Source organism: Alosa pseudoharengus, unplaced genomic scaffold (genome assembly GCF_046254945.1).
Source record: "Alosa pseudoharengus isolate Yale_2024_CS ecotype anadromous, Long Island Sound unplaced genomic scaffold, YU_APseudo_1.1 YU_APseudo_1.1_scf_22, whole genome shotgun sequence".
NCBI classification, from domain to species: Eukaryota; Metazoa; Chordata; class Actinopteri; order Clupeiformes; family Clupeidae; genus Alosa; species Alosa pseudoharengus.
The window spans coordinates 29432357-29456133 of NW_027468680.1; the positions used below are offsets into that span (position 1 = coordinate 29432357).

The 23777-nt window shown below is 46.3% G+C and overlaps 1 protein-coding gene across 4 annotated transcripts in view; it reads left to right on the top strand.

Moving 5' to 3' along the window:
- The window catches only part of LOC143139082 (AT-rich interactive domain-containing protein 1B-like), a 147256-nt gene that overhangs the window by 119157 nt on the left and 4322 nt on the right, over positions 1-23777 (top strand). For 3 of the 4 annotated variants that reach the window (XM_076299638.1, XM_076299640.1, XM_076299639.1), the window contains 12 exons: positions 1030-1357; positions 2759-2935; positions 10270-10397; positions 14578-14678; positions 16229-16369; positions 16591-16800; positions 17348-17552; positions 21022-21160; positions 21657-21814; positions 22406-22553; positions 23290-23406; positions 23576-23651. In XM_076299638.1, the coding sequence (XP_076155753.1) occupies positions 1030-1357; positions 2759-2935; positions 10270-10397; positions 14578-14678; positions 16229-16369; positions 16591-16800; positions 17348-17552; positions 21022-21160; positions 21657-21814; positions 22406-22553; positions 23290-23406; positions 23576-23651 (1928 nt within the window). The remainder of the gene's footprint in view (positions 1-1029; positions 1358-2758; positions 2936-10269; positions 10398-14577; positions 14679-16228; positions 16370-16590; positions 16801-17347; positions 17553-21021; positions 21161-21656; positions 21815-22405; positions 22554-23289; positions 23407-23575; positions 23652-23777) is intronic. The other variant, XM_076299641.1, reaches the window with a different exon arrangement.

Here is a 23777-nt window from a genome sequence, read left to right on the forward strand (position 1 = left end):
ATTCTGTACATTTCTCCTCAGTGTAACCGTCAGCTCCAGCCATCGCTTCGACTCTGTCCCGTATTTTTTTTGTTTTTCCTTTGCAGCGTCCTTGGAGATTAGGAGAGCTCCTCTCCTGGCATCCTTGAGGACACTGCCGTGTTCCGAGAGCCTCGGAGATAAATCAAGGCTGCTCCTGCAAAGCCACTCAGCTACATCTCCTGCGGTAGATTTCATCAGTTTTGCTTGAGAGGGAGAAGAAAGCATTTATCAGTCCACTTGCACATGAAAAAATCCCCCCTATACCCCAGTAGACTTAACACGGGGTGGAACATCCGCATAGAGTGGCAGATTGTGGAATCCTAAACAATTTTCCTCTCCTTTTCACAGAATATTGTGAGCACTCTCCCTCTTGATTCCAAGCAGGAAAAGCCTTAAGGTTGGAAAGAAATTTGATCCCCTTTACCAGACATATTCTTAGGGGATTAGACTCCAAGCCCCAACCAAAGCACCCTTAATCAAATCAAAATAAATAGCCCCATCACAAAAGAAACACAGAATTTTCCACTTAAATTTCTCAAGGATTTGTCCTGTGAGGGAGAAAAAATATTACTTTGACAGTGCGAGAGCCAACTGTTATGTATACTTTTATATATACATATATGTGTGTGTTTTTGTGTTTGTGTGTTTGAGTGTGTGTGCGTGCATATCCCTTAATTTCACAGCTGTGTATTTGCGTAGCTGGAACCAAAATGGATAGGTTTAAGCCTGTGAAGTGCCTGTGCTTTCACACTGCTCTGCCACTCTGGAGGGTGCTAAGATCATTTATGAGCGCTTTAAATGGCTGTGCGACGATCCCAAAATCGGAGCTCAAGCAGCTGAATTGTTCCCTCGTCGATTCAGCAGTCCTGCCCTGCTGCTAAAATGTCACAACCGCACCCCAATGACACAGACGGCGCTTCCATTAAGTAAAACAACAACTGTGTGCACTTCACAGGAAGAGAAACTGCTTGGCAGGCAGTAAACAAAACATTTTCTGCCTTTCTACAGGTAACTACTCGAGACCGTCCAATTACAGCGGAGCGCCCAATGCCAGCTATAGCGGCCCAGGCCCCGGCATGAACAACAACAGCCTGGGGATGAACGCCAGCAGCCCCATGCAAGGCCAGGGCCCAGGGCAGCCCATGGCCATGGGAAGGAGCCCAGGTGCGGGCAGCCGCCCGTACGCGGGCAACATGACGAGTATGGCCCCCACCTCTCCCAACATGCCACAGTCCGCCGGGCCTGGGATGGGGCCGCCTATGGGCAGCGTGAATCGTAAGGCCCAGGAGGCGGCGACGGCGGCGATGCAGGCCGCTGCCAGCACTGCACAGGGAAGGTGAGTCAGAGTGCAGCAATAGCACCCAGCATAACACTCACTACAGAAATAGAGGAAGTGAATCATGTAATATGTTACTCAGCCAGGTCAATATGAGGGAGAAATAACTCTCTCAGGTAGTTTGTGCATGTGTCACACTCTAATACACTGTGCTATTTGTGCTAATAGACTATGTAAAAGCACTCCTTTGAGAGCAGACTATTTGGGGGAGCTGATTGATATACTGTACAGCTATCGAAGGGCAGCCACTGACAAAAGCAAGGGCAATGTTAGAAATTATTAACTGGCCAGTATTCTTATTATTACTACCACTAGAGGGAGTGTGAGAGTCGAACTATGTTGTTATCTCTCTCAAAACATACAAACAAACATTATAGTTATTTCTTGATCCAGCATTGACCAGACAGAATCCCAGTGTGGTCATATACATCTCATCAATGTCAAAATGTAGCTTTACATCTGAGGTGGAAAGAAAAAGAAATGTGGTAACACCCTTGCTGATGCTGTATAATAGTAACTGACTATAAAGAGACCTTTCTTTCAAGAGTTTTTTTTAGAGCTATTTTACTTTTTTAATGCTAGACATTTTGTCATGAGCCAGAAACAGGGTTGAACAGAGTTGCTGTGTTTATTTTTCTTACAAATGCTACAGTTGATCTACACTGCTACTATCAATTTAAAACATGTAGTCTCCAGCATGAGTCACGTAGTCAGTGCCGTTGCTCAGCATAAGAGTGTGACAGCTGAGCTTGAATACAGAAGCATAATACTACTTTGAGGAGGTATGCAGAGCTGACATATGCCAACGTCTGATTTCACCCACTGACGTTGAGCATATGTCTGTGCACACTGCAAGTCCCATCTGTTTCGAAGCACGACGCCTCACATTCCATGGAAGTATCGGCTTTCAGACGCTTTTCAAAGCCAGGGTTAAAAAAAGAAAAACATCTCTTGAAAGTTTATTGTTTGGTGTCTGTCTCCACACTTGGTTTTCCTCTGTGGTGTTCTGTTTCACGACACTGGGCACAAAGTTGTGGAGTTTGTGTTGAAAATTTTCTGCTGTTAGTTTTGGACGTGGAGCAGGAATGTTTTCGGAGTTTAATGAGCGCCAGAGTTGTTTGGGGCAGTAAGGACCAAAGACATGCACTCGTGTTGGATCTGGACGTAGGAGAGACTGAGAGTGAGCCAGTCATTTGGCAGAGCCACTGAGGGGGCCACGGAGTGGAACAGAACACTCATCTCCACAGAAGTGCTCTGGGAAAAGCGTTTGAGTCTAAAAGGAGCTGAAGCAGTCAGGGCTAGATTCACACTGAGCACCACAAGCCATCTCCACCGACAGTGAAAAAGTGCTTAGGGTTGAACCATCTTTTTTCTTTTTCATGAACCCCTTTCATTTTACAGAAGGTCTCCATTCCCAAGACCCCCTATCTACACCAACCAGGGTCACCCTGGGCCAGGCCCCCGCCAACCCCCTGCCCTCATACCCTCACCACACGCACCACACGGAGTCCACGCGCCCCACGCTGCCCACCACAGCTCCCAGAACTCCCACGCCACGCAGCAGTCTGAGCCCTACGGGTAGGTGCACCGTCCGCTCCCATCGCCACTCTTTGCTAATAAGCCCTCTGGTCTGGCATGGGTATTGAAGTAACACCCTTTGCTTGTGCTTTGTCTCATCCACCCTCACCTCACTCTCACTATGGCTGGAGTCAGTGCTTGGTGTCACAAGCAGTGTCTGCAAATGAATCAATGAAACTGACAGGTTCTTTTTCAAGTCTCACACCCCCCCCCCCCCCCCAAAAAAAAAAAAAAAAAAGAGCTGTATATGATTCAACATCTGCTACCCTGTTTTTGTAAAGTGTTTGCTTAGCTTTCTTTGGTTGCCAGAGCTTGTTGTGTTTTTCCTGTTGTTTTTACATCCATGCTAAGGATTGACGATGCCAAACCACAGCGCCGCTGCCGAGAGTATTTCACTTTGCATTCATCAGACGGAATGCTTTTCTGTATTATCCAGATAAACTGCAAGCAGCTGTTGGTCCTCCACGGCGTAGCACGCACACTAGCACCAGCCCCCTTTTTTACTCTTATCCTGTCACCACCTTCCCCCCGGGGGCCATATCCACCTGAGGGAGCAGAGAGCGATAACTCACAACGGATAAAGACACTAACGGAGGCCAGCATTGTCTGAGACACGCCGTTCAATTACGATGGCGTCCCTTAAAAAGAGCGAAGGGCAAGTGCCATCATCTCCACTGCACGTTAATAATGACAAATTAAGCGGCGTCCACGAGCCGTTAACAGGCGCCTTTTGTGGAGCGATGGAGTCGATACATCATAAGCCATTTGGCATTTTGAGGAGAAGTTTGTGTTGACACTGGCGGGTGATTAATGGGGAGGGGCGGTTGGGGGGGTGGCATCAGTGTGCGATGCGGCTCCTCGTATGTAAATGCTGAAGAAGCCATTATGAGACGGCTTGCCTGTCAACAAGAAGTGGCACAACATGATGCACGCCGCTGTGCCCAATCAGAGGCGCTGTCAGTCAACTCCTCTCACCCCCTTCACCCTCACACTCCTGCCTGCCCCCCCTCCCGTCTATCAGACGTCCAGACGCCTCTGTGGTGCACGCAGGGAACCCATCGTCTCTGACGCATCCCGAAAGACTGCAAACGTGTCTGTGAGCTTGCTGGATTCTTATCAGCTTTTCATTTGGCATTCAGAAGCCGGTGTGTATTCCGCAAGGTTATGCTGAGATATGAGACGGTCCGGAAATTTCTCAAGGTTGCCAGGCAATTCAGGGTAGTAAGTGTAACCCATATTTTGCAATACACTGAGCTGTTCTATGGCATCTATCAGCTCCACACACGTGGCCAGGCTGTGTCTTTGCCACTGCAGAGTGTGCTGCTCTCCCTGGACAGGAGGTGGAGAAGAGCTGATTGCGATGGACTATTCTGTGGTTGCCAACCTCTGTTCCCTAGCTGTAATACCCAGGAGCTGACCATGTTCAATGAAATCCAATGGATCAGCAAAATCTGCTGTGTGCATTGTGGTCTGCAAAAATCACTGTTTCACTCAATACACGTGAAGATGGAAAAATAATGAGCCTGATAATAATAATGATTCGTCTTCGTTCCTGATTCCTCCGTTGTTTGCCTTTATTTAATGTATTTGAGTTGAATTATTTCGGGCTCTGGAGATTGCTTTGACAAAGGCTTGGGGATGACTTTGACTGTGAAAGGTAATTAAAACAACCTGACAGAAATAGATGAGATAGAAAGAGAGAGGGAGAGCGGAAGAGAGAGACATAGGGTTGGTGCAGGGAGGCAGGAAGGGCAACAGGGCTTGCCCCCCCCCCCAGTAGCCCTGCTGGTCCTCTAGCTGACTTTGAGGAGGCACAGAGTTGACAGGCCCCTACTTTGTGTGCACCACTGCACCACCACGGCAAGCCCTGGCCACTGTGTGTAAAATACAAGCCGACAAGCCAGTTAAACCCCCACGCGCTCTCATTTTCCACCTATTGTGAACCTTGCTGTTTATTTTTCAGTCCTCATTTTGTTTCCCCCTGTTGAAAGCTCTTGAACAGCTGAGAGCATTTTGCTGCAAAAGAAGTCCTTGCAGGCTCTTTTGAGGAGAGCGGAGAGAGGGAGAGAGAAAAAAACATGTTTACTCTCCTATTGTGACAATCTCAATCTTTGCGGGGCATTTGGAAGCGTTTAGAGCTGTTTTGCACGACAGGGAAATGACAGAGTCTGACCATCTGCTCGCGTGTCTGGCCCACTGCTCCACGCCATGACCCCGTGAAAGCACGAGGTGAGGCAATCAGAGGGCGAGGAGCGTGGCCTGAATGGAGGACGTGTGGCGATCGTGTCCAAGCTGGCATTCAGGGGAGAAATACTCCCCTCCCGAAAGCCTCAACAGCCTTGGTCCTTTTTTATTGTGAGGCTCCTCTCCTACAGAGAAAGCTCGCATGGCCCTTTTATTAGCACAAAAAGTGCCATTCAATAACTGAAAATGAAGCTCTCTGGCAAAACTGTCCATAGATTATTGATTATAATTTGTATACATGTAACATGACATGTACTGTAGGTGGATGGAGAGCTTTTCTGTACAAAAAGGACAGGTTTTACTTTGACTATAAACTATAGTATATAATAAATGTAGATATGCATAATGTTTAACACTGATCTTTATTGTGCTCCTAAATAGCCTTTTGGGTTTTAGACGGCTAATATGGCTGGTGGTACAACCACTAGATGGTGAGGAAGTCAGAATAGAGTTTATATACTATGCTGCCAATCCATTGCTTACTGTGTATTATTCATAATTATCAAGATTTGGGTTTGAGGGCAACACTGATCCGAGGTAATCTCTTTAGGGTGGAGAAGAAGCAGAGCAGGTTGTGGATCGTCTCCGGGCCTCGGAGCACAGTTGGGCAAAGCCGACTCCAGCAAATGACCCCTGGAGCTCAGTCAGTGACTCCCTGAGCCACAGAATCTGTGTCTGGGGGGAAAAACCAAATGGAACCTACTGAAGAAAATAGAGAAAAGGTTGGGGGGGGGGGGGCAATCAAAGGAAATGGGAAAGCTAAAGGAGAGGGAGAGAGAGAGAGAGAGAAGGAGCGAGAGGGGTAAAAAACGTCTTGGGGGCAAATCCTCACCAAATAATTCATTTCTGACCTCCTTAGTAAGTAAATTTGCTAAATAAATAAGAGCTGCTTGAATGTCAAGAATCCAACAACACCCACGGCATTGTCGCTCATAGCCTTGGCAGGAGCGTGTTGGCTTTAATAAATGGCGGGAATAAATGGCTTTTTTTCCCTTCATCGGGACTGTTTGATGTGCAGCTTTTCTGGGGATTTAATATGTTCGAAGCTGTCCTTTCATTTTGTGTTTTATTTTGTATTTTTTGTTTTGGTTGAGTCAGGCACACAGAGAGAGCGAGTGGCGCTGCCTTCGAAGCAGATTGGGCCCATATATAATTCAGAGCCTCCCACCGTCTCCACCAAAGCTGGCCCTCTCCCTCCCTCTCTCTCCCCGCTATCTGTCTTTATGGCACATCTATCAGTGGCCCGGCTCATGACACCACTGGATGGTGGGATGGAATTAAACATTTAGGACAGATTGGTGATGGTGGGCACGTCTATCACAGATGTCTGAAAAAACCTTACACCACTCCCAGCATATACCAGTTTCGGGGTTTCTTTTGCTAGTGGAGTATTTGTATTTTACACAACACATCTGACATCTGTCTTAAATACCACTCATGGCTTCCAGCCTTCCGCCTGGACATGGTATGTGGATTTGTTTACAAACCGGCAAAGACAGTATCCAAAGAGTTAGGTTGACTGCCAAGGTAATATTACTTGATTCCATACAAATAGTAGGCTACTGTGTAGTTGCAGGCCTGGTTCTCTATAGACAGGTACAGTAGGGTACAGCTTGGAAGGCATGCCATTCTCCCTATTACATGTTAGTTTACCATCAAAATGACAAACTTGCATAGGATGCCTGTATAAAATAGTTTAAAGTTAAACAGTTTTATATAAAGAGTATGCCAGTATTAGGCATTGTGATTGCATAGGCATTGACAGGTCAGTTTGGGGTAACAGGCAGCATCCTGGATAGGGCCCATCGTCACTGCAGTGAACTCTGTTGCTGTCATCTCCCAGCTCACATGTGGCAGAACAGCAGGCGCTCACAAGCGCCCACGCCGAGCATGCTGGGAACTGCACCATGAGAGGATGGGTGAAACCAAGGTTCTCTCTTTTTCTGTCCCGCAAGATGTGTTATCTTAGGATTGATTAAATGTTCTCACATGTGCGCAGCGGGCTCTGTGAATCAACACCAGCAGAGATCAAGTGTCTCAAAGAAAGAGTCGCTCTCACAACGCCCCCCCCCCCCACAACCCCCCCTTCATTGTGTGACTGTTTGTTGTATGTGTCTTCAAATGCAGTCCATTCCCCTGATTGATCTCACTACTCAGCTGAGCAGTGTGGAAAATCCCAGAAAGCCTGCTCTGACATTCTCCAGAAGACGGAACAGGGAAAGGGGAAGCAATGAAAAAGTAGCCCTTCTTCCCCTCTTCCCCCCTCACGATTGGTGGGTGATGTGTACATTAGCTTCAGGTCCTGGGGACAGCAGTTATCCATTGGCAAGGGGACACCAGCCAACAGCAAGTGTGCATCTAACACCCAACCCCCCCCCCCCCCCCCTCCATTCTCCCGCCTAACGTCCTTTAGAGTAGGCAGTGTGGTACGAGACGGCGATGAAGCAGGCTCCCCCCGCTGCTTCACCCTAGAGCTGCCACTTTCCCCACTTCTCTGCATTTTCCTCCCCTTTCCATTTTTCCTCTTTCCGCTGAGGTGCCTGAGAGGCAAGATGAATGCTGGGTGCATTTTATCGTTATTATTTATTTTTTCATTTTTCACCTCTCTCTCTCCCGCTCTCTGATAGAGCCACATGCATATATTAACTATGATTAAACGGCACGCTTTTCCTCCGTCAAGTGTTTTAATGGCTTTTTTTTTGATGACATGAATTAGTAATAATGGTCTCGCACCACAGTCGAACTCCACACTTTTCTTCCCCCCTCCCTCTCTCCCGCCCTCCTTCCCTCGCTCCATCTCTCACTCTGTTTGGTGTTTATTGCATTATACACTTGAGAGCTGGATGTTGTGATTTGAGGGAATAAAGGGAGATGAGGACTATTTATTCACATGTAAAAATGAGCGATGGCGGACACACAGGGCCCTCATCCTCAATCACGAGAGTGTGTCTCTCCTGCCATCTAGCTAACGCCAAAATCAATCCAGGCCGGAGATTACGGCGGCTGGGGGTGGGGGGGTGGTGTAGCGTGTCGCCACCGAGCCTGCGCCCACCGGGTAACTAATTACATCTGCGAGATGCGATTAGGGGCGAGCCTGAGCAGACCAATTGCTTGTGTTTGACTTCCTGCATGAAATGCTCGGGAGGCGTTGTGTTGCCATAGCGACGAACACCACCCTCCCTCCCTAGCGACGAACACCACCCTCCCATTTTTGTGTGAGTAGCGTTAATCCAGGTCGCACAGTTTTACTTTGTTCCTGGCTGTTGTTCTGCCTTCTGATTTGACACACCTCGGATGGTGTTGAATAGTAATGCAGATGGCAGAGGTTGAGTTGTAAATTGGATGTCATCAGGATTGCGTTCTCTCCCACTCAGATGTGACCTCTTCAAACACATGGCTTTAACATCTGTCTTTGTGACAGGCTTTTAATTGCTCTCTCTGTAATTATCTTTGTCTGCCCTGGGAAAATCTCTGCTTTTCCTGTCTAGGTTTCCTTCTTGATTACTCAGATTCCCTGATTTCTCTCTTGTTGCCTCTACTTGCCTGTCTGTCTGTCAGTCTCCCTCTCTCTCTCTTTTTCTCTATCTCTATCTGTCTCTCTCTCCCTCTCTCTCTCTTTTTCTCTCTCTCTCTCTCTCTCTCTCTCTAGCTCAGTAGTCCTTATCCAGGGATTAATGCCTCCTTCAGAAAGCATGGCTCTGTCGGAGACGTCAGCCGCTCACTGAAGTGGCTCAGTCCCGAGCGCCGAGCGTGCAGCAGGTTGCCGACGAGCTGTCTGATGTCCCGAAAATCATCTGAAGCGTGGAGACGGGCCAGGGATTGATTTTCCCCGTCTCCATGGCAACAAATAACATGATCCTCTCGCAAAGACACCTTAATTAGTTAAATTATTACTTTGGAGGAGGAGGAGGGTGGAGAGTGCGGTAGAGGGGAAGAGAAAGGCAGCGCTGAATGGCTTCTATTACTCACCGTCTCAACACCAGTCTCCGCCAGACAGCCATTTAGGTTTTGTGCAGCAACTTACCGTAGACTCTTCCTTCCCTGGATTACGCCTCGTTCTGTGGAAAGCAGCCCTATCTGCCAAGTCTAGCCCAAGCACCTGTTAATGGATTTTTTGAATTGCGTAATCTTTTCATATGCCTCGTTGCCATTTATTTTCCCTGCTATTAAGAGGCACGCCTGTCCTCTTATGACGAGACAGCCAGGCCCATTTCTGTGTGGCTTCATTGCAGTATGTGGAATGGCTGTGCTCATAGAAGCAGCTCTTGCGCATCTCAGTGATTTAACAGCCATCATAAGTAAATGGTCCCCTCTAGGCAATTGAAGTCTACCATTTGTGAAGCAACCTAGTGCACTACCTGTGCATCTGACTGAGTAGCTGTGAAAGATTAAGAGCAGGTTGTGTGCTGTGTCATAAAGTCAGTGTGGGAAAGTAGAGTTGGCTTTTAGGGGTCTTAGGGGTTTGATCTTTTTCCTCTTGGCAGGTTTGTCACTATGCATAAATGATAGCGATGGATACTTACAACAGTGTCCTTGGTTACTGACTACAACTTTTCTGTAATGTTCACTTGCATGACCCCAGGCAATTTCTCCAATTTAAGAGGGGTACCAGTTTCAGGCATGAATGTAAAATTAGATAGTAAAATTCTGACATTTTTGCATTGTTTGTGGAAGTATGAAATGTGGAAGTTGTGAAGAGCTGAATTTCTTGATTATGCATTTCAGTAGTTCATAACCAAACACTGAACAAACAATGTTTGGAGTGAAAGTAGTTGTGTATGTAAGTTCTTTGATTAGTTTCATGAAATTAGCCCTTTACTTTTACCTCTGTGTTTAGAACTGTAACACACAGTTCTGACTAAACTCTGACATGAAAGCTTTGCTGGACATGAAAGCTTTGCCTTAAGGTGGTTTATGTGTGTGTGTGTGTGTGTGTGTGTGTGTGTGTGTGTGTGTGCGTGTGTGTTTGCGTGTTTTCTTATGTACTATGACAGTTGTTATTATGTCTCTCATACTGTTTGTATATATAATACATGCCTTTATCTCATTCTGGTCCTCTCCTCCCTCCCTACCCCCCTCTCTCCTCTCAGACAGGGGAGCTTCTCCGCCCTGAACCAGATAAGTGGGATGGGGACAGGTGCCCCCTATGGGCAGCCATACGCCAACGCCTCTGGGATGATGACATCACAAGCACCCACCCACACCACTCCAACCTCAGGTAATGTCCACTGCTGCAGTTCCCATAGCAACCCGACACACAGACCCATACATTTGCTTTACATCAGCGGTAAGAATTAGCCCAGAGCCTGACAGTTTCTATCAGCCAGATTCAAGGATGGTCATGGGGGATCATCTGGGCCCTGTGCAAAAACATACCCATTTAATTCATCTGCTTTGCTTCAACTTGGTTCTTTTCAGATGTAAAAAGGTCTGTGGCTCCTCTTGAACCCTTCCCTTTGTTCGAAACACACCTGAAAAATCCAGGTTTTAGGACTGGCCGTGAAACAGAGCACTCTATGCTGATTTTAATTTTAAGGACTGCAGATGAATCACAGGCCCAAGGCCTCTTTAGAAAACCCCTCTCACTGGATAGCAGTCGCAGAAAAGGGAAAAAATAGTTTCCCTTTGTTCCTTTTTCTAGAAGAACAGGGACAAGAGGGACAAACCTTGGAAATTTTCCAAACATTCTGTTTTGCCTTGCACCCCTCTTTGACTTGATGGTGTTCATTATCATTTCATTGGAGAGGGGAGATTTGAAAAACCTTAAAGTAGAAATCCTATCATATCAAAAACATTTTTTTCTTAACTTACAACTTGAACTTTTAACTTTTGTTAACTTAACCTTCTTTTTCTTAACTGTTAAAGCACAAGTCTGTTCTATGCTATTATTGTATGTTCTATACAAGTCTGTTCTATTTCACTTACACTTAGCGGTAGAGTTGAATGTCTCGAGACCGGTCTTGGTCTCGAGACCGGTCTCGAGACCACTTTTACGTGGTCTCGGTCTTGTCTCGACCGTCTTTGGTCTTGGTCTTGTCTTGGTCTCGGATCCCTCGGTCTTGTCTTGGTCTCATTGTCTTGGTCTTGCGGTCTCAGGTCTAGTGTTGCATGGTGTATCGATACTAAAAATGTATCACGATGCCTTCACGCAAAAAACCGATACGATTTCCGACGTTTTTAGAATCAATACTTTATTAAAATAATAACGTTCTGTGTCTGTGTGAACTGCTGCTCTCACTGCTCCTTGCACGCATCTAGGCAAGTGGGCGTGTCAAGTAGGCAGCTCTGAGTGAGTGAGTGCGCAGCCAACGTCAACATAGTTTTTTGCCGACAGTCCTCGGCCTTGTGGATAAAACAAAAGGTGATATGAAATCTGGAACTACAGTATTTCGGATACATCGCGAATAGTGCAGGCAAGCCATCAGGTAAACAGAGGCCCGTTTGTAAAATATGTTAAAAGCAGTAGGCTACACATGGAACTTGGCTAAACACCTCGCAGACATATCCTAACATTTTTAGAGTTCAAAGAACGACAGGTTAACGAATATGCTATAGAAAACACGACTACATGGTTAGTGCCAAGTTCTTCTCTTCTGTTTTAGTCTAGCATAAGTGAAACGAGTATGGTTCTCTGGGATAAAGCGAACCTTCCTTCATGAATAAATTTTGACGAGACATAACGAGTTGTAATCATTTTGACGAGACATAACTAGTTGTAATCATAGGGTGCTAACGTGATGAAAGCGCAATGTTCACGACAGAATAACATTGCCATAACTTGTAAACAATCTATTTCATGTTTGGTCAGTATAGGGCCTACTGGTAATATTTGTTATGGCATGTCGACTGCAATTTGTTCAATAATTATTGCCCAGATGCAATGCGCTAATTAAAGCCCACATCATATACCACCAAAGCGTGTTGAGGCCTAATAATAATAGCGGCTTATTGTTACGTGGTAGCAAATCATGTTATCAAAGAAATAGACTTAATGTAGGAGTGCACACAATTTGCAACAGGTAAACGTGTAGGCCTATCTAACGAAGACCTGAGTGGTTGGAACGTCGTATTTGTACACTGGGCCCAAATAAATCTATCCTTACATTTTTGCCTTTGCAACTGGCAAAGAAATCCCATGAACACGGGAAGGCCTAGGTAGCCTACTAGGTACTAGGTAATGTACATCAGATGGCCTAAAGATTAGGCCCCTCTGCATAGCATTCATGTGATTTGCATGCAGTAATTTCAACACTGACCTTGATCTAGTCTAGTTTGGCTATTTAAAGCTACTTTATTGCCAAAACACAACACAATGTAAATGAACTATAACAAACAAAAAAGGACTTAATCACACAAAGTAGGTCAACTATTTTACTGACTAAAAAAATAATAATTATGTAGGAAGTTCAGAAGTTTAGAACCCAGAATTGACCTGCATTACAAAAGTACACCAAATTCAATACACTTGGAGGAGGTATGAGTCTTTTCTTTTCCAGAGATCTTAGGATTTTCTTGTAGTATCATTTCAGTATCGAGCATCGTGATATTTATGGCAGGTATCGTATCGAAGTCATAATTTTGGTATCGTGACAACACTACTCAGGTCGACATAGTGGTCGGGAGATTTGCAACAAATAATGTCCATGATACAAAACATAACATTCGATAATGCAACATTAAATTATTTTGCCTTTCACGCACTTCAAATGTAACCTTTCAAATGCAACCAATCAATGACATACATGTATTTTGTTGTGATTAAGAAACTGGCGCTCATTCAATCAAAAGACGCAAGTGTAGCCAGCGCGAAACGTTAGGTTTACGTCGTAGCTGTCAGTCTCAGTCAGACCTAGTAATAATAATGTCAGCGAATTCCGGCATCATTAAATTTGCATTCACGGAACATAAAGAAATTTGCAGTCCAGGGGCAAGACAGAAAGTTTTGCAAAGTCTCTCTCACCGAAACCAGTCTACGAAAACATTTACAGTGAGTGAGCTCACATTCACACACATTCATGACATGCTCTGTCTCTGCATTGTTCTGTCTGTAGTTGAAATAATACCTTCTTAAATTGAATTTAAACTGGGACTGAACCTCTTACCCCAGTACGCTGCTCCTATTCAGTTGATGCAAGTTATGGTGTAACACTAGCTCACTAGCTGTTTTTTTTTTTTTTTTTTGGTCTCGGTCTCGTCTCGGTCTCGTCTCGACTTTGTCTTGATCTTGACTCAGTCTGTCTTGGCCTTGGTCTCGTCTTGGTCTCGGTCTTGATACCCTCTGGTCTTGGTAGTGTCTTGGTCTCGGTTTAGGCGGTCTTGACTACAAGTCTTTTTATTAGCAGGAGTTATTGACATGTGTGCGTGCACGCGCACGTGTGTGTGTGTGTTAGGGGGTCATACCCGCTGCTCTCTCAGGGTGCTAATCCACAGGGCAGCAGGAGAGATTAGCCCACTGACTGCAGCTGATCCACACACATACGCACACACACACACACACACACACACACACACACACACACCATCACTGGTGTACAGTAAAAAATATGTTTATGTATTACACACAAAAGCAAGTGCTCATACATGCAGACATATACATCATATTCAAAAAATCGAATTTACTCATATAGACATACATTAATGTTTAAACACTGCCATTTATGATGAATTGTCTCTGAGTAGGCATCCATTATGCAAGACAATGCCTTACAAATAAACTGTCAAGAAAGCCTTCAAATGTGATGTACTGCTCACATACACTCTGCGGAAAGAGGGGCCTGGTGTGGGAAAGACAGCAGAGAACACACACACACACACACACCATCACAACCCAGACTCCCCATCCCAGTCCCTCCTCCCTTTGCAGTCACACCAGGGGACAAGCAGCCAAGCAGCTCTGACATTTATGCTAGAACATCACTTCTCTCTTTTTTCTCTCTTTGCATACCCCTTATACCTTGGCACTTCAAATCCACTGAATTGCTCATTCTGGCTCTCTGTTGGTGCATTTGGATATTAAGTAGTGTCATTTGTTATCTTTATCTGTATATGCCATGTAGCATAGACAGCAACATACCAGGTAGCAAGAGAATGTTTGTCAAAAGGCATTCTTTCACAGGTGATAGATATGATCTAATCTCAGTAATCTAATTTCTCTAACCATTGAAAAGTTTTATTGCTGATCTTCCATCTACATGCTGGGGGTGTACGCATACATTGAAATTAAAGTCTATTGCATGTCTGTCTGCACTGAATTTATGGAGCTGCGATGGTTTGTACTTCATGACTGTTTTTGTACCACTGTAAACCATACTCACATCAGATGGATACGGTCCCTCCAAGGGACTTGTGACAGCAGTGATCTTTTTTAGTGCTTCATTCCTCCAGCTGTTGTCTTCCAGGAGCGGGAGGGGTGAGTGGAGAGGGGGTGATGGGAGCCGAGGCCAAGCAGAAAGGAGAAGGCAAAGAGGAGCCTCCCACAGCAGAGCCGCCTAAACCCAAGGTTAGTGCTTGACCCTTCTCCCCTCTAAGCTCTAACTGATTCAGCTTTGTTTGTAGTAACTATGTCTTTTGCATGCAAATTGCCCCGGAAATATAATTGCTGGGAAAGCTTCGCTGTACCTGCGGTTTCAAAGATGCACTAAAAAATCATCCTCTGATGACGTTGGTATTTCTCAGATGGATGTTCCCAGGCCTGGCCATGTTGCATCAGTCTCTAATGTGACTCCACCTGGACAGGAGTCCAGCAAGCCTTTTTCATTTAATGTCTCTATTTATGTCCCTAGATACAGTTATTTGGGTTTGGGGACCATCTGGTTACTGATCTTTTGACTAAATTTCAATGACAATGACAATGGTCATTTCCATAAGTATAAATGTTTCACATCCGTTGTCCTGTGCATGTCCTCCAACAAAGGAGAGGCTGTGAGGCAGGCGTGGACGTGGCTTTCATAGAAGGGTATTTTTGGCTCTGTCCAAGTCCAACATATTTTCTTTATTCTGATTAATTTATTCATATGCTTGCATTTTTATCAATATTAATGTGCAAAGCTGTTTGCGTGGTTCATTCTAGCCTTCAGCTCTTTTGTTGCCCGATGTTCGCCTGCTGGAGAAGTTCTTGTGGGACCTTACTCACAAACATACACACTCACACGCACACACACACAGACTCACACACCCACCCACACACACATACACAGACAAACAAACTTGCCCACATGTACACCCACAATCCCAGCATTTCATCCCAACCCGTTTTTTTTTTCTTTTTTTCTGTTCCCGCTTGCAACTTTTCCCCGTGTCAGCTTCCTGGCCCTTTGACTCTTTCTTGTTTTCTGTTTATCTCGCCGCAAAAACACAGACTCGCTCTAAATCCCTCCTCTTTGCTGATCGTGGTGCTCGGCTGCTGAATTATTTAAGGCAGTCAAAGTTGTGCGCCAGGCCCCCAGAGCCGCCTGTGGAGCCGCTCTCTCCCATCCTCTCTCTCTCTCTCTCTCTCTCTCTCTCTCTCTCTCTCTCTCTCTCTCTCTTTCTCTCTCTCTCTCTCTGGTCGCTCCCTGCTCTGGAGTGGGAAGCAGGAGGTGGAGGGGTGGGGTGGGGTGGATCTGAGGGGGTGGCGGGGGCACTATCTTTTGCTGACGCGTGCAGTCTGTCACGGTTGCGCTGCATCACTTACAGTACCTGTGCCCACAGGCCAGCATACCAAACAGGATCTCAGGGAGAACAACACTGCCACACCTCATCTGCCCTCTCCTTCTCTTTCTCTCTCTCTCTCACTCTTTTTTTCTCATTGTTACTTTGAATATCTTTTTTTCTCATTTACTCCCTCTACTGTGCTCCTCCCTTTCTCTTCCTCTCTCTCTCTCTTTCTCTCGGTCTTTCTTTTTCATGCTGGCAAACAGTGATCTTGTAGTTGTTCACTGTAATTACACTCAATAGGGCAGATTTGTAAGCACTGATGGAGAGCCTCCTGTACAGCAGAAGATGAAGTGAATGACCAACTAAACCAATAGCACAGCGTGTTAACTCAGTGGCTATTCCCACCTTCCCCAGGATGGCTTCAACTCCCAGTGTCTGTCCCAGCCCCCGACCCCATCTCCGCTGGCCCCAAGTCCAGCCAGCCTGTCCTCCTGCCACGGCGACGACAGTGACAGCATCAGCAGTCCCGTCTGGCCCAAGACTCCATCCAGTCCGGTATGTAGAACCACACCACTACCTTCAGGTGTTCCACTTCTCACAGTTATAGCTCCCATTATTCCGACATCTTTCCTTCATTCTCTCTCTATCACACCATCCCCGATGGCCAGACTCTGTTTTTGTTGGTCCTTCTCCCTTTCTCTCAGTAACTCTTTCTCTTTCTCACTTCTTCTCTTGCTGTCTCTTTCTCCCTGTCTGTCTTTCCTCTGTGGTTGCAGAAGTCCAGCTCAGCTCCCATGGCTGGGGATAAGGTGTCCCGGCTGTACGAGCTGGGCGGCGAGCCCGAGAGGAGGCCCTGGCTGGACCGCTACCTGTCCTTCATGGAGGAGCGCGGCACGCCTGTCGCCCACCTGCCGGTCATCGGCAAGAAGACACTGGACCTCTACCGCCTCTACACCGCTGTCAAGGAGATCGGGGGGCTCGCCATGGTGAGTTGGTCACTCTGAAGGACTCAGGGCACCTGGCTCCACCACATGTTTAGGGTAGCCCACTGATAATGATCATAAGTGTGTGGAGTAAAGGGCTTCAGAGTCTCCCATGGCTAATAATGCCAAACTAGCTGACTAGCATGTGTGCTTGGAGCAGAACAGAAGACAACTTTAGATGGATGTTCCAGTGCATGTCTGTCACAGAGAGACCAGGGAGAGCTCTTTTGAGTTGGCACATTTCAGAATGATTTATAAGCTGACATATCAGTATTACGTTAGCTTCAGAGCTCTGCCTGTCTCTCATGTCTTAAAAAGCACAGTGTGTTTACATTACATTTCAGGTAGAAGTGCTCAAACCCAATTGCTGTCTGCCGGCTAGATTGGAGCCACGATTAGCTCCCGTGTAAAACTAATGCCTGGATGGAATAATAGCCCGCTAAGGCAGATAAGAACACAGGGCTGTGCTGAAGTCTTCACGCTGTCTCACACAATCACATGAAAACCAGCCCCTCACACACACACACACACACACACACTGTGTCTACAGATGAACAAGAACAAGAAGTGGAGGGAGCTGTCGTCCACCCTGAGCGTGGGGACCTCCAGCACGTCGGCCAGCTCTCTGAAGAAGCACTACATCCAGTTCCTGTTTGCCTACGAGTGTAATGTGGAGCGAGGAGAGGAGCCCCCACTGGACGGCTGCCCCGCAGGGGACAAGAAGCAGCCACCGCGGCCTCAGCCTCCGTCGCCAGGTAAGTCACGTGCCCGCTGCCTATGTGGAACCCCACTGAGGGGCCATGGGATGGGGATCACTGTAGTCTGCCTGTTGGCAAACTAAGTACTAAAGTGGTTCACTCTCCCCTTGCATATACATATTTTTGTGCCAGTAGCAGTTCTATCACTCTCTCTCTCTCGCCTCTTCATCATCCTGGAGTCAGAACTGTCACCCTTTGTGCAGCAGTGCTGTTTTGATGTTTTAAGTCATAGGCATGGTTTGAACTTAAGCACCAAGTGCAGAAGTTTGTTAAACCGCTCTCTAATGAGGTGGACTTCTTGCCTGTAAAAGGAGCGTTCTGTGTTTAGTCACGCCTGTGCCGAGAGCTCGTCCCATTAGCGCTGACGTCTAGAGAGGTGAGGAGAGCGAGCGTCAGGCTGGGCCAAAGTCTCGGCTCTCATTTAAAGCCCCGATGAGGAGTGTGACCTCGACCTGAAATTAGCCGCAGAGAGCAGAGCTGTCGCAAGGAAACAGCAAAGGGAGACAGAAGCTCTGCTGAGAGTGCGCTCAGCACACAAACACACATACACACGTACACACACATACACACCCACTCACTAACTCACCCACCCACACATACCATACACAGTCACACACAAACACACACACATCAGAGCGCAAGCGCAGCCACTTATGCTTTCGCATACACAGGGAGTAGTGCGCTTGCATGTACGGGGGGAGATGGCAACAACAGTGGAGTCGTCCTGGAGCATTGTGCAGCGCCTCACCTCTGGCCCCAGGAGAGATTGGGTTTGTTTCATCCTAATGCTCCGCATCCTGCCTTTCATCTCACTGTGAGCCGCCGCTTGTCTCCCGGCTGCTCCGCACACAACCTCAATGCCGCTCTCCCACCACCACCACCACCACCGTCACTCCTCCTCTCTCTGCTCCCTCCATTCTACATTTCCTCTTTAGTTTTTATTTATTTATTTATTCAACCTGTTTTTTTTTTCTTCTCCATGTGCTACTATCATGAGAGAATGTTAACAAGAACCCCACTCAAAGAATGCCAAGATGCAAGCCTTTGGTTGGAATTCAGGTTATGCATTTTTAAAGCATTTCCTCTTCGCAGGGAGAGATTTGCTTGCGTCTGTGTGCCTTTCACAGCCCTTTGTGGTGTTGTGATTTCTTTTCTTCTGTGCGTTTTATTTTCCTGTTCCTGCTACTCTGTTCATATTGCTCTTTGCGTGACTATGAACTTTTCACACAGCTGAGTAGACCCAGATAAAGGCACCCATTCCTCTCCCGGTCGCTGCAAACAGCAGACATCTTTGCTGACCTGGCGAGTGTATGTTGCATCTCAAGCCACCACATCTCAAGGCCCGTGCAGAGGCCTCCTTCCTCCCTTGGCCAGCGGCCATCCTCCAGGCCACAGAGAACACAAGGTGGAAGCTGACAGGCCTGGTGTCTGGCACGAGTGGTGTTAAGGGGGCTCCACTGAGTGGGAATGGACTGATGACGTACACAGGCCACTCATGCTGCTCTCGGCCGGCCGGCCGTCTCGTCTGGAGAGGTCTGTCTGAGGCCTGTCAGCCGCATGGGAAGCGGCCACTTAGACTGGCAGGTGGCGCCTCTCGGCCCCCACCGCACCGCTATATATAGCTGTCAGGTGGTGATGTCAGAGCACTGGAGTTGTCATGGTGCCAAGAGGGGAGGGGGGGGGTAGGAGGTGGGTGAGGGGGGATGATGTGAGGTAGAGGTTTGTGGTGGGGGTGGGGGGTACAGATTCCCCCAAGGAAGATTAATGGAGGTGGATTGTGGGACGTAAACAAAAGTGACCTCCAGTCAACCTCAATTCACATGCTGACCCAGTGAGAGAGAGAGGCTTTTTTCTCTTTCCCAATCTGGCCACCTCTCTCTCTTCCTCCCTCTCTCTCTCTTCCTCCCTCTCTCTCTCTCTCTCTCTCTCCCTCTCTCTCTGTCTATCTCTCTCCACCTTCCCTTAAAATATGGAGTAAAGGGCACAGCAGTTCAGGCTGAGTAAATGTCCCCTCCCCTGCCTGCGTTCCTGTGTGCGTCAGCCAGTAGGCATGTGAAGTACGCCGAGGCTGTTAACCTCCAGTAACCCTGCCATTGTTTACTTTTGGAACGTTCCACGTGTTGCCGGCGGCAATGGAGCAAAGGGATATCCTAGAAAGAGGAGGAATCCCACACACACTCATGTTGCCCTCCCCTCCTCTTCCTCTTTCCCCTTCTTCTCTCTCCAAGGACAAATGCTCCCTCTCTCTCTCTCTCTCTCTCTCTCTCTCTTCAGGCACTGCACGTCCTTCCTGTGCACTCCATCTCTCTCTCAATGCATTGATGTTTCAATGGCCTCTAATGAGGATGCAAACAGTTATGGTTGCATTATTTAGAATTGATATAAATATTTTACGCTATCATTGGCTTATTTTTTTTTTATTTGGAGCCATGTTATGTATTAGAGGGCTTTGGGGTATGTCTTCTACTCATAGCGTGGTGCTTATTCAGAATTTGTTTTTTTTTTTGCTTATTAAAAAACTAGACACATTTTGGTTCTAATGGACTTCTTAATATCATTATTTGCCCAGCCATTGTCTGTAATGTGATATTTAATAACTACAGTCATTTAGATTTCTATTTAGAGTCCTAGAAATTCTCTACACTTAATGTCCTGCAAATAAATGATAAATCAGAACAGCCGTGGCCTTGATTGAAATGATGAAGAACAGTAAAAACAGTACAGCCATCTGTTTCTTTCTGTGTGTGTGTGTGTGTGTGTGTGTGTGTGTGTGTGTGTGTGTGTGTGTGTGTGTGTGTGTGTGTGTGTGTGTGTGTGTGTGTGTGTGTGTGTGCACGCGTGCACGAGCATGCATACTGTATGTCCATGGTTCTGAACTTCTCTACCCATGTGAGCTTAACACCAACACCAACCAAAATGGAGAGCAGTCTTCTAAAACAGCCAACGTGCCTCCCAGTGTAGCAGGCGAATCCCATTGTGTGAGAGTGACTCCCTGCCCTCTCTGTGGCCCCAGTGTAGCGCTCTCTACGCTCCCCACATCCTCCTGCACTGAGGGCTGTGGGATGCACTCAGTTACCCGGCCACAGTTTTGTGTCCTCGGTGTAAACCGCAATATCTCAACATAGCTATTTTCTTTTTTAGGAAGGACATCAATAGTGTCAGTATTATTGATGTTGGTTCTGATGCACTGTCAGCCATTGCTTTTGTAATACACCACTGTTATTGTAGGACTGCAGATTGTGCATCTGGGACCAGTTTACCATAGTTTATCACTATGAGACATCAGTACTGCCTAACCTTAGCTACTGTTGGTACCAGCTATATTTCACCTCTCCTGTTACATCGACCCCAATTCATGATAAGCTAACTGGTTTTGATTTTATAGTCCATTGCTTGGTTCTGTGTTCGTTGTGACAGTCAGTATATTAAATCACTTTTTTGCCTCCTCCACTCCTCTCTACTCCAGCCAACTCAGGCTCTCTGCAGGGGCCTCATACCCCCCAGTCCACGGGCAGCAGCTCCATGGCCGAGACGCCAGGCGACCTGAAGCGGCCCACCCCAGCCAACACCCCACAGGGCCATGTGCCACCTGCACCAGTCGGCAGGTCAGTTATCCAGAATGTCACACCCCACTCTGTCCCGTCTCCTTTTTTTCTCTGAACTCTTATGTGTCTAAGATGCTCTGGATTGGATGAAGGGCTCAGTGACTGTGACTGTTGACTAACTGTGATGGTGATTTAAACAAATACATTAGCAAGTGAATATAAAAAGAATGAATTACAGATGCTTGTAGTTAGTAAACACTTTGTGCTGTTGTGTATTATGTACTGATGCTACCGTTACAAGTGTATCTATGATAATGTGTTCAGAAAAACAGTTGTATTTTTGACAAATCTGGAATACTAGTTGTTTGTTTGGCTATTTTTTTTTTTTAAATATCAGATGAACAACAATATACAATCGGCTCATTTTAGCATATTTATCATTTTATTCAGTCGACAATAACCTCATCATATTTGAATAAACCATTTGATCATGAATAAACCATTTCATGTGTGTAATCAGATGTCTCATGGTAACTCTCCTCCCTGTATTTGGCAGGAACAATTCGATCAGCATCCAGGACCCCTTCTCGGAGGCCAGCGACCCCAGCCTCCCCAAACGCAACTCCCTCCCCCCGAGTGGCCCCTACCAGCCAGAGCCCATGATGAGGATGCAGTTTGAGGCCAACAAGGACCCCTTTGCGGGGATGAGGAAGGGTAAGAGCATTCCTCCATCTCCAGCGAGCTGCTCCCTCTCCAACCCTCTCAGCCCTCTCAGGTCACCTCTCCACTCAAGGACCTCTCTCTCCTCCTCTCTCAGCTGCCCTCTATCTTTCCTCTCCTCTCCTGACGGCACTCTGGCCAGTCAAATCTGTTTTTCCTATCTCTTTTACCCCTCTCTCTCTCTCAGTGGAAATGAGAATAGCTCATAGATTTACACATTGTTAAATATTCTTCAGCCCTTGCACTCTTGGTGAAAACCAGATGAAAGGTCTCTGTTTCAGGAGAAGGTGACACACCAGGTTTAGGATTTAATGGAAAAACAGCATATTGAAATAGACAGAGAGAACGTTCTTAGTTCACTGAAAATTGTATGAAAAGCGCTGCTGCCCCCTACTGGACATAAATGAAATTTGAAAGTCTGTTATGAAATTCAATATGTAGTTGTTAAGAAGACAATGGTAAACATTGATTTAAACATTAGTTGAATTAATATCTGCAACATGTGCTAGTTGTCACTTGTTATGTAGAAAGAAAACACAGACATGTCCAAGCTGTTACTTAATCCAATGAAACCCTTCATTTCAGTGGCAGGCTGTGGAGATCCTTATATGGCCGGGCAGATGCCCTCCAGTGCCATGCAGGAGATGTATGGCAGGAGTGCGCCCGGCCCAATGTCTGCTCTGGGTATGGGCCCACGCCCCCAGTACCCCTATGGACCAGGCTATGACAGGAGGTGAGTGGTGACATACATGAGCATAGGCATGTATTGTACATCTCCTCACACATCACACACAGATAGATAGATAGATAGATACTTTATTGATCCCCAAGGAGAAATTCAAGGTCTCAGTAGCATACAGACATCACACACAACATGCACTTACAGCAGAAATGGTAAATATAAGTATAAACATATAACAAAAGTCCACTGTACAATAGAGACAGTAGAAGATAAGAAAAACTAACAAAACTAAATACTAAATATACTATATAAATTAAATAAAAAATCCACAGTATGCTTGAGGGTGATCAAGCATGAGACGCTTGCAGTGACAGGGCCGGGACAGTCCTGTAGTTCTGTGTGCATGGTAAGGTGTTCAAGAGAGTTAGTGTCATGGTGAAGGTGCAAAAAGTAGTCCAACAGTGCAAGAATAAGGTCTAGAGACCAGCATAAATGATATGGACAAATAAGAGAGTAAAGTATAATGTAGACAAGAAAACTATGTCAGTGCAAGAATAGGTTGAGGTAACACACACACACATGTACACATGCATGTACCGTATAGTTCAATGGATTGCATGTTGTGTTGATGAACATAGTTTTTTGTCTGTGCTCTCTAAAACTGCATTTCTTGAAGGTGATCTTATTAGAAACACCCCTGAACTGTATGTACATACAATGTTACTTTGATAAACACAGTAACATTCCTGTATTAATGCATAGCTGTGTGCCTGTGTGTGTACTGCAGGTCAGAGCACATGATGAGGATGGAGGGGAGCATGGGTCCACCTGGAGGTCAAGGCAGTGTTGGTCCATCAAACAGTGATGGCAGTATCTACTCATCCAGCAGATATCCCTCACAAAGGTAAGGGTCATGGCATAGGAATGTGTATATGCTCTGTGCAATGGCCTACGTTGTGTGTGCTCTGTAACAATGTATCACAGTGAGTGTTATTAGGTGTCTCTTCATGTATTTAGCATATGATGCTAATCCGGCTTGTGATTGTAAACACCATGTCTCTCCTGTTTCTAAGGCATGAGGGCTACGGGCAGCATTACCCTGGTATGCCATACGGTGTACACCCTTCTGGAATGTTCCCTCAGCAACAGGTGAGAAGCAACCTGTATGTTAGAGGTTTCAACTGTGTTGCTCAAACGATCACAACTGATAAGAATTATCAAACCTAAATAAATCAGAATGAGTCATGCGTATGTAATAGGAACATTAAAAACTGT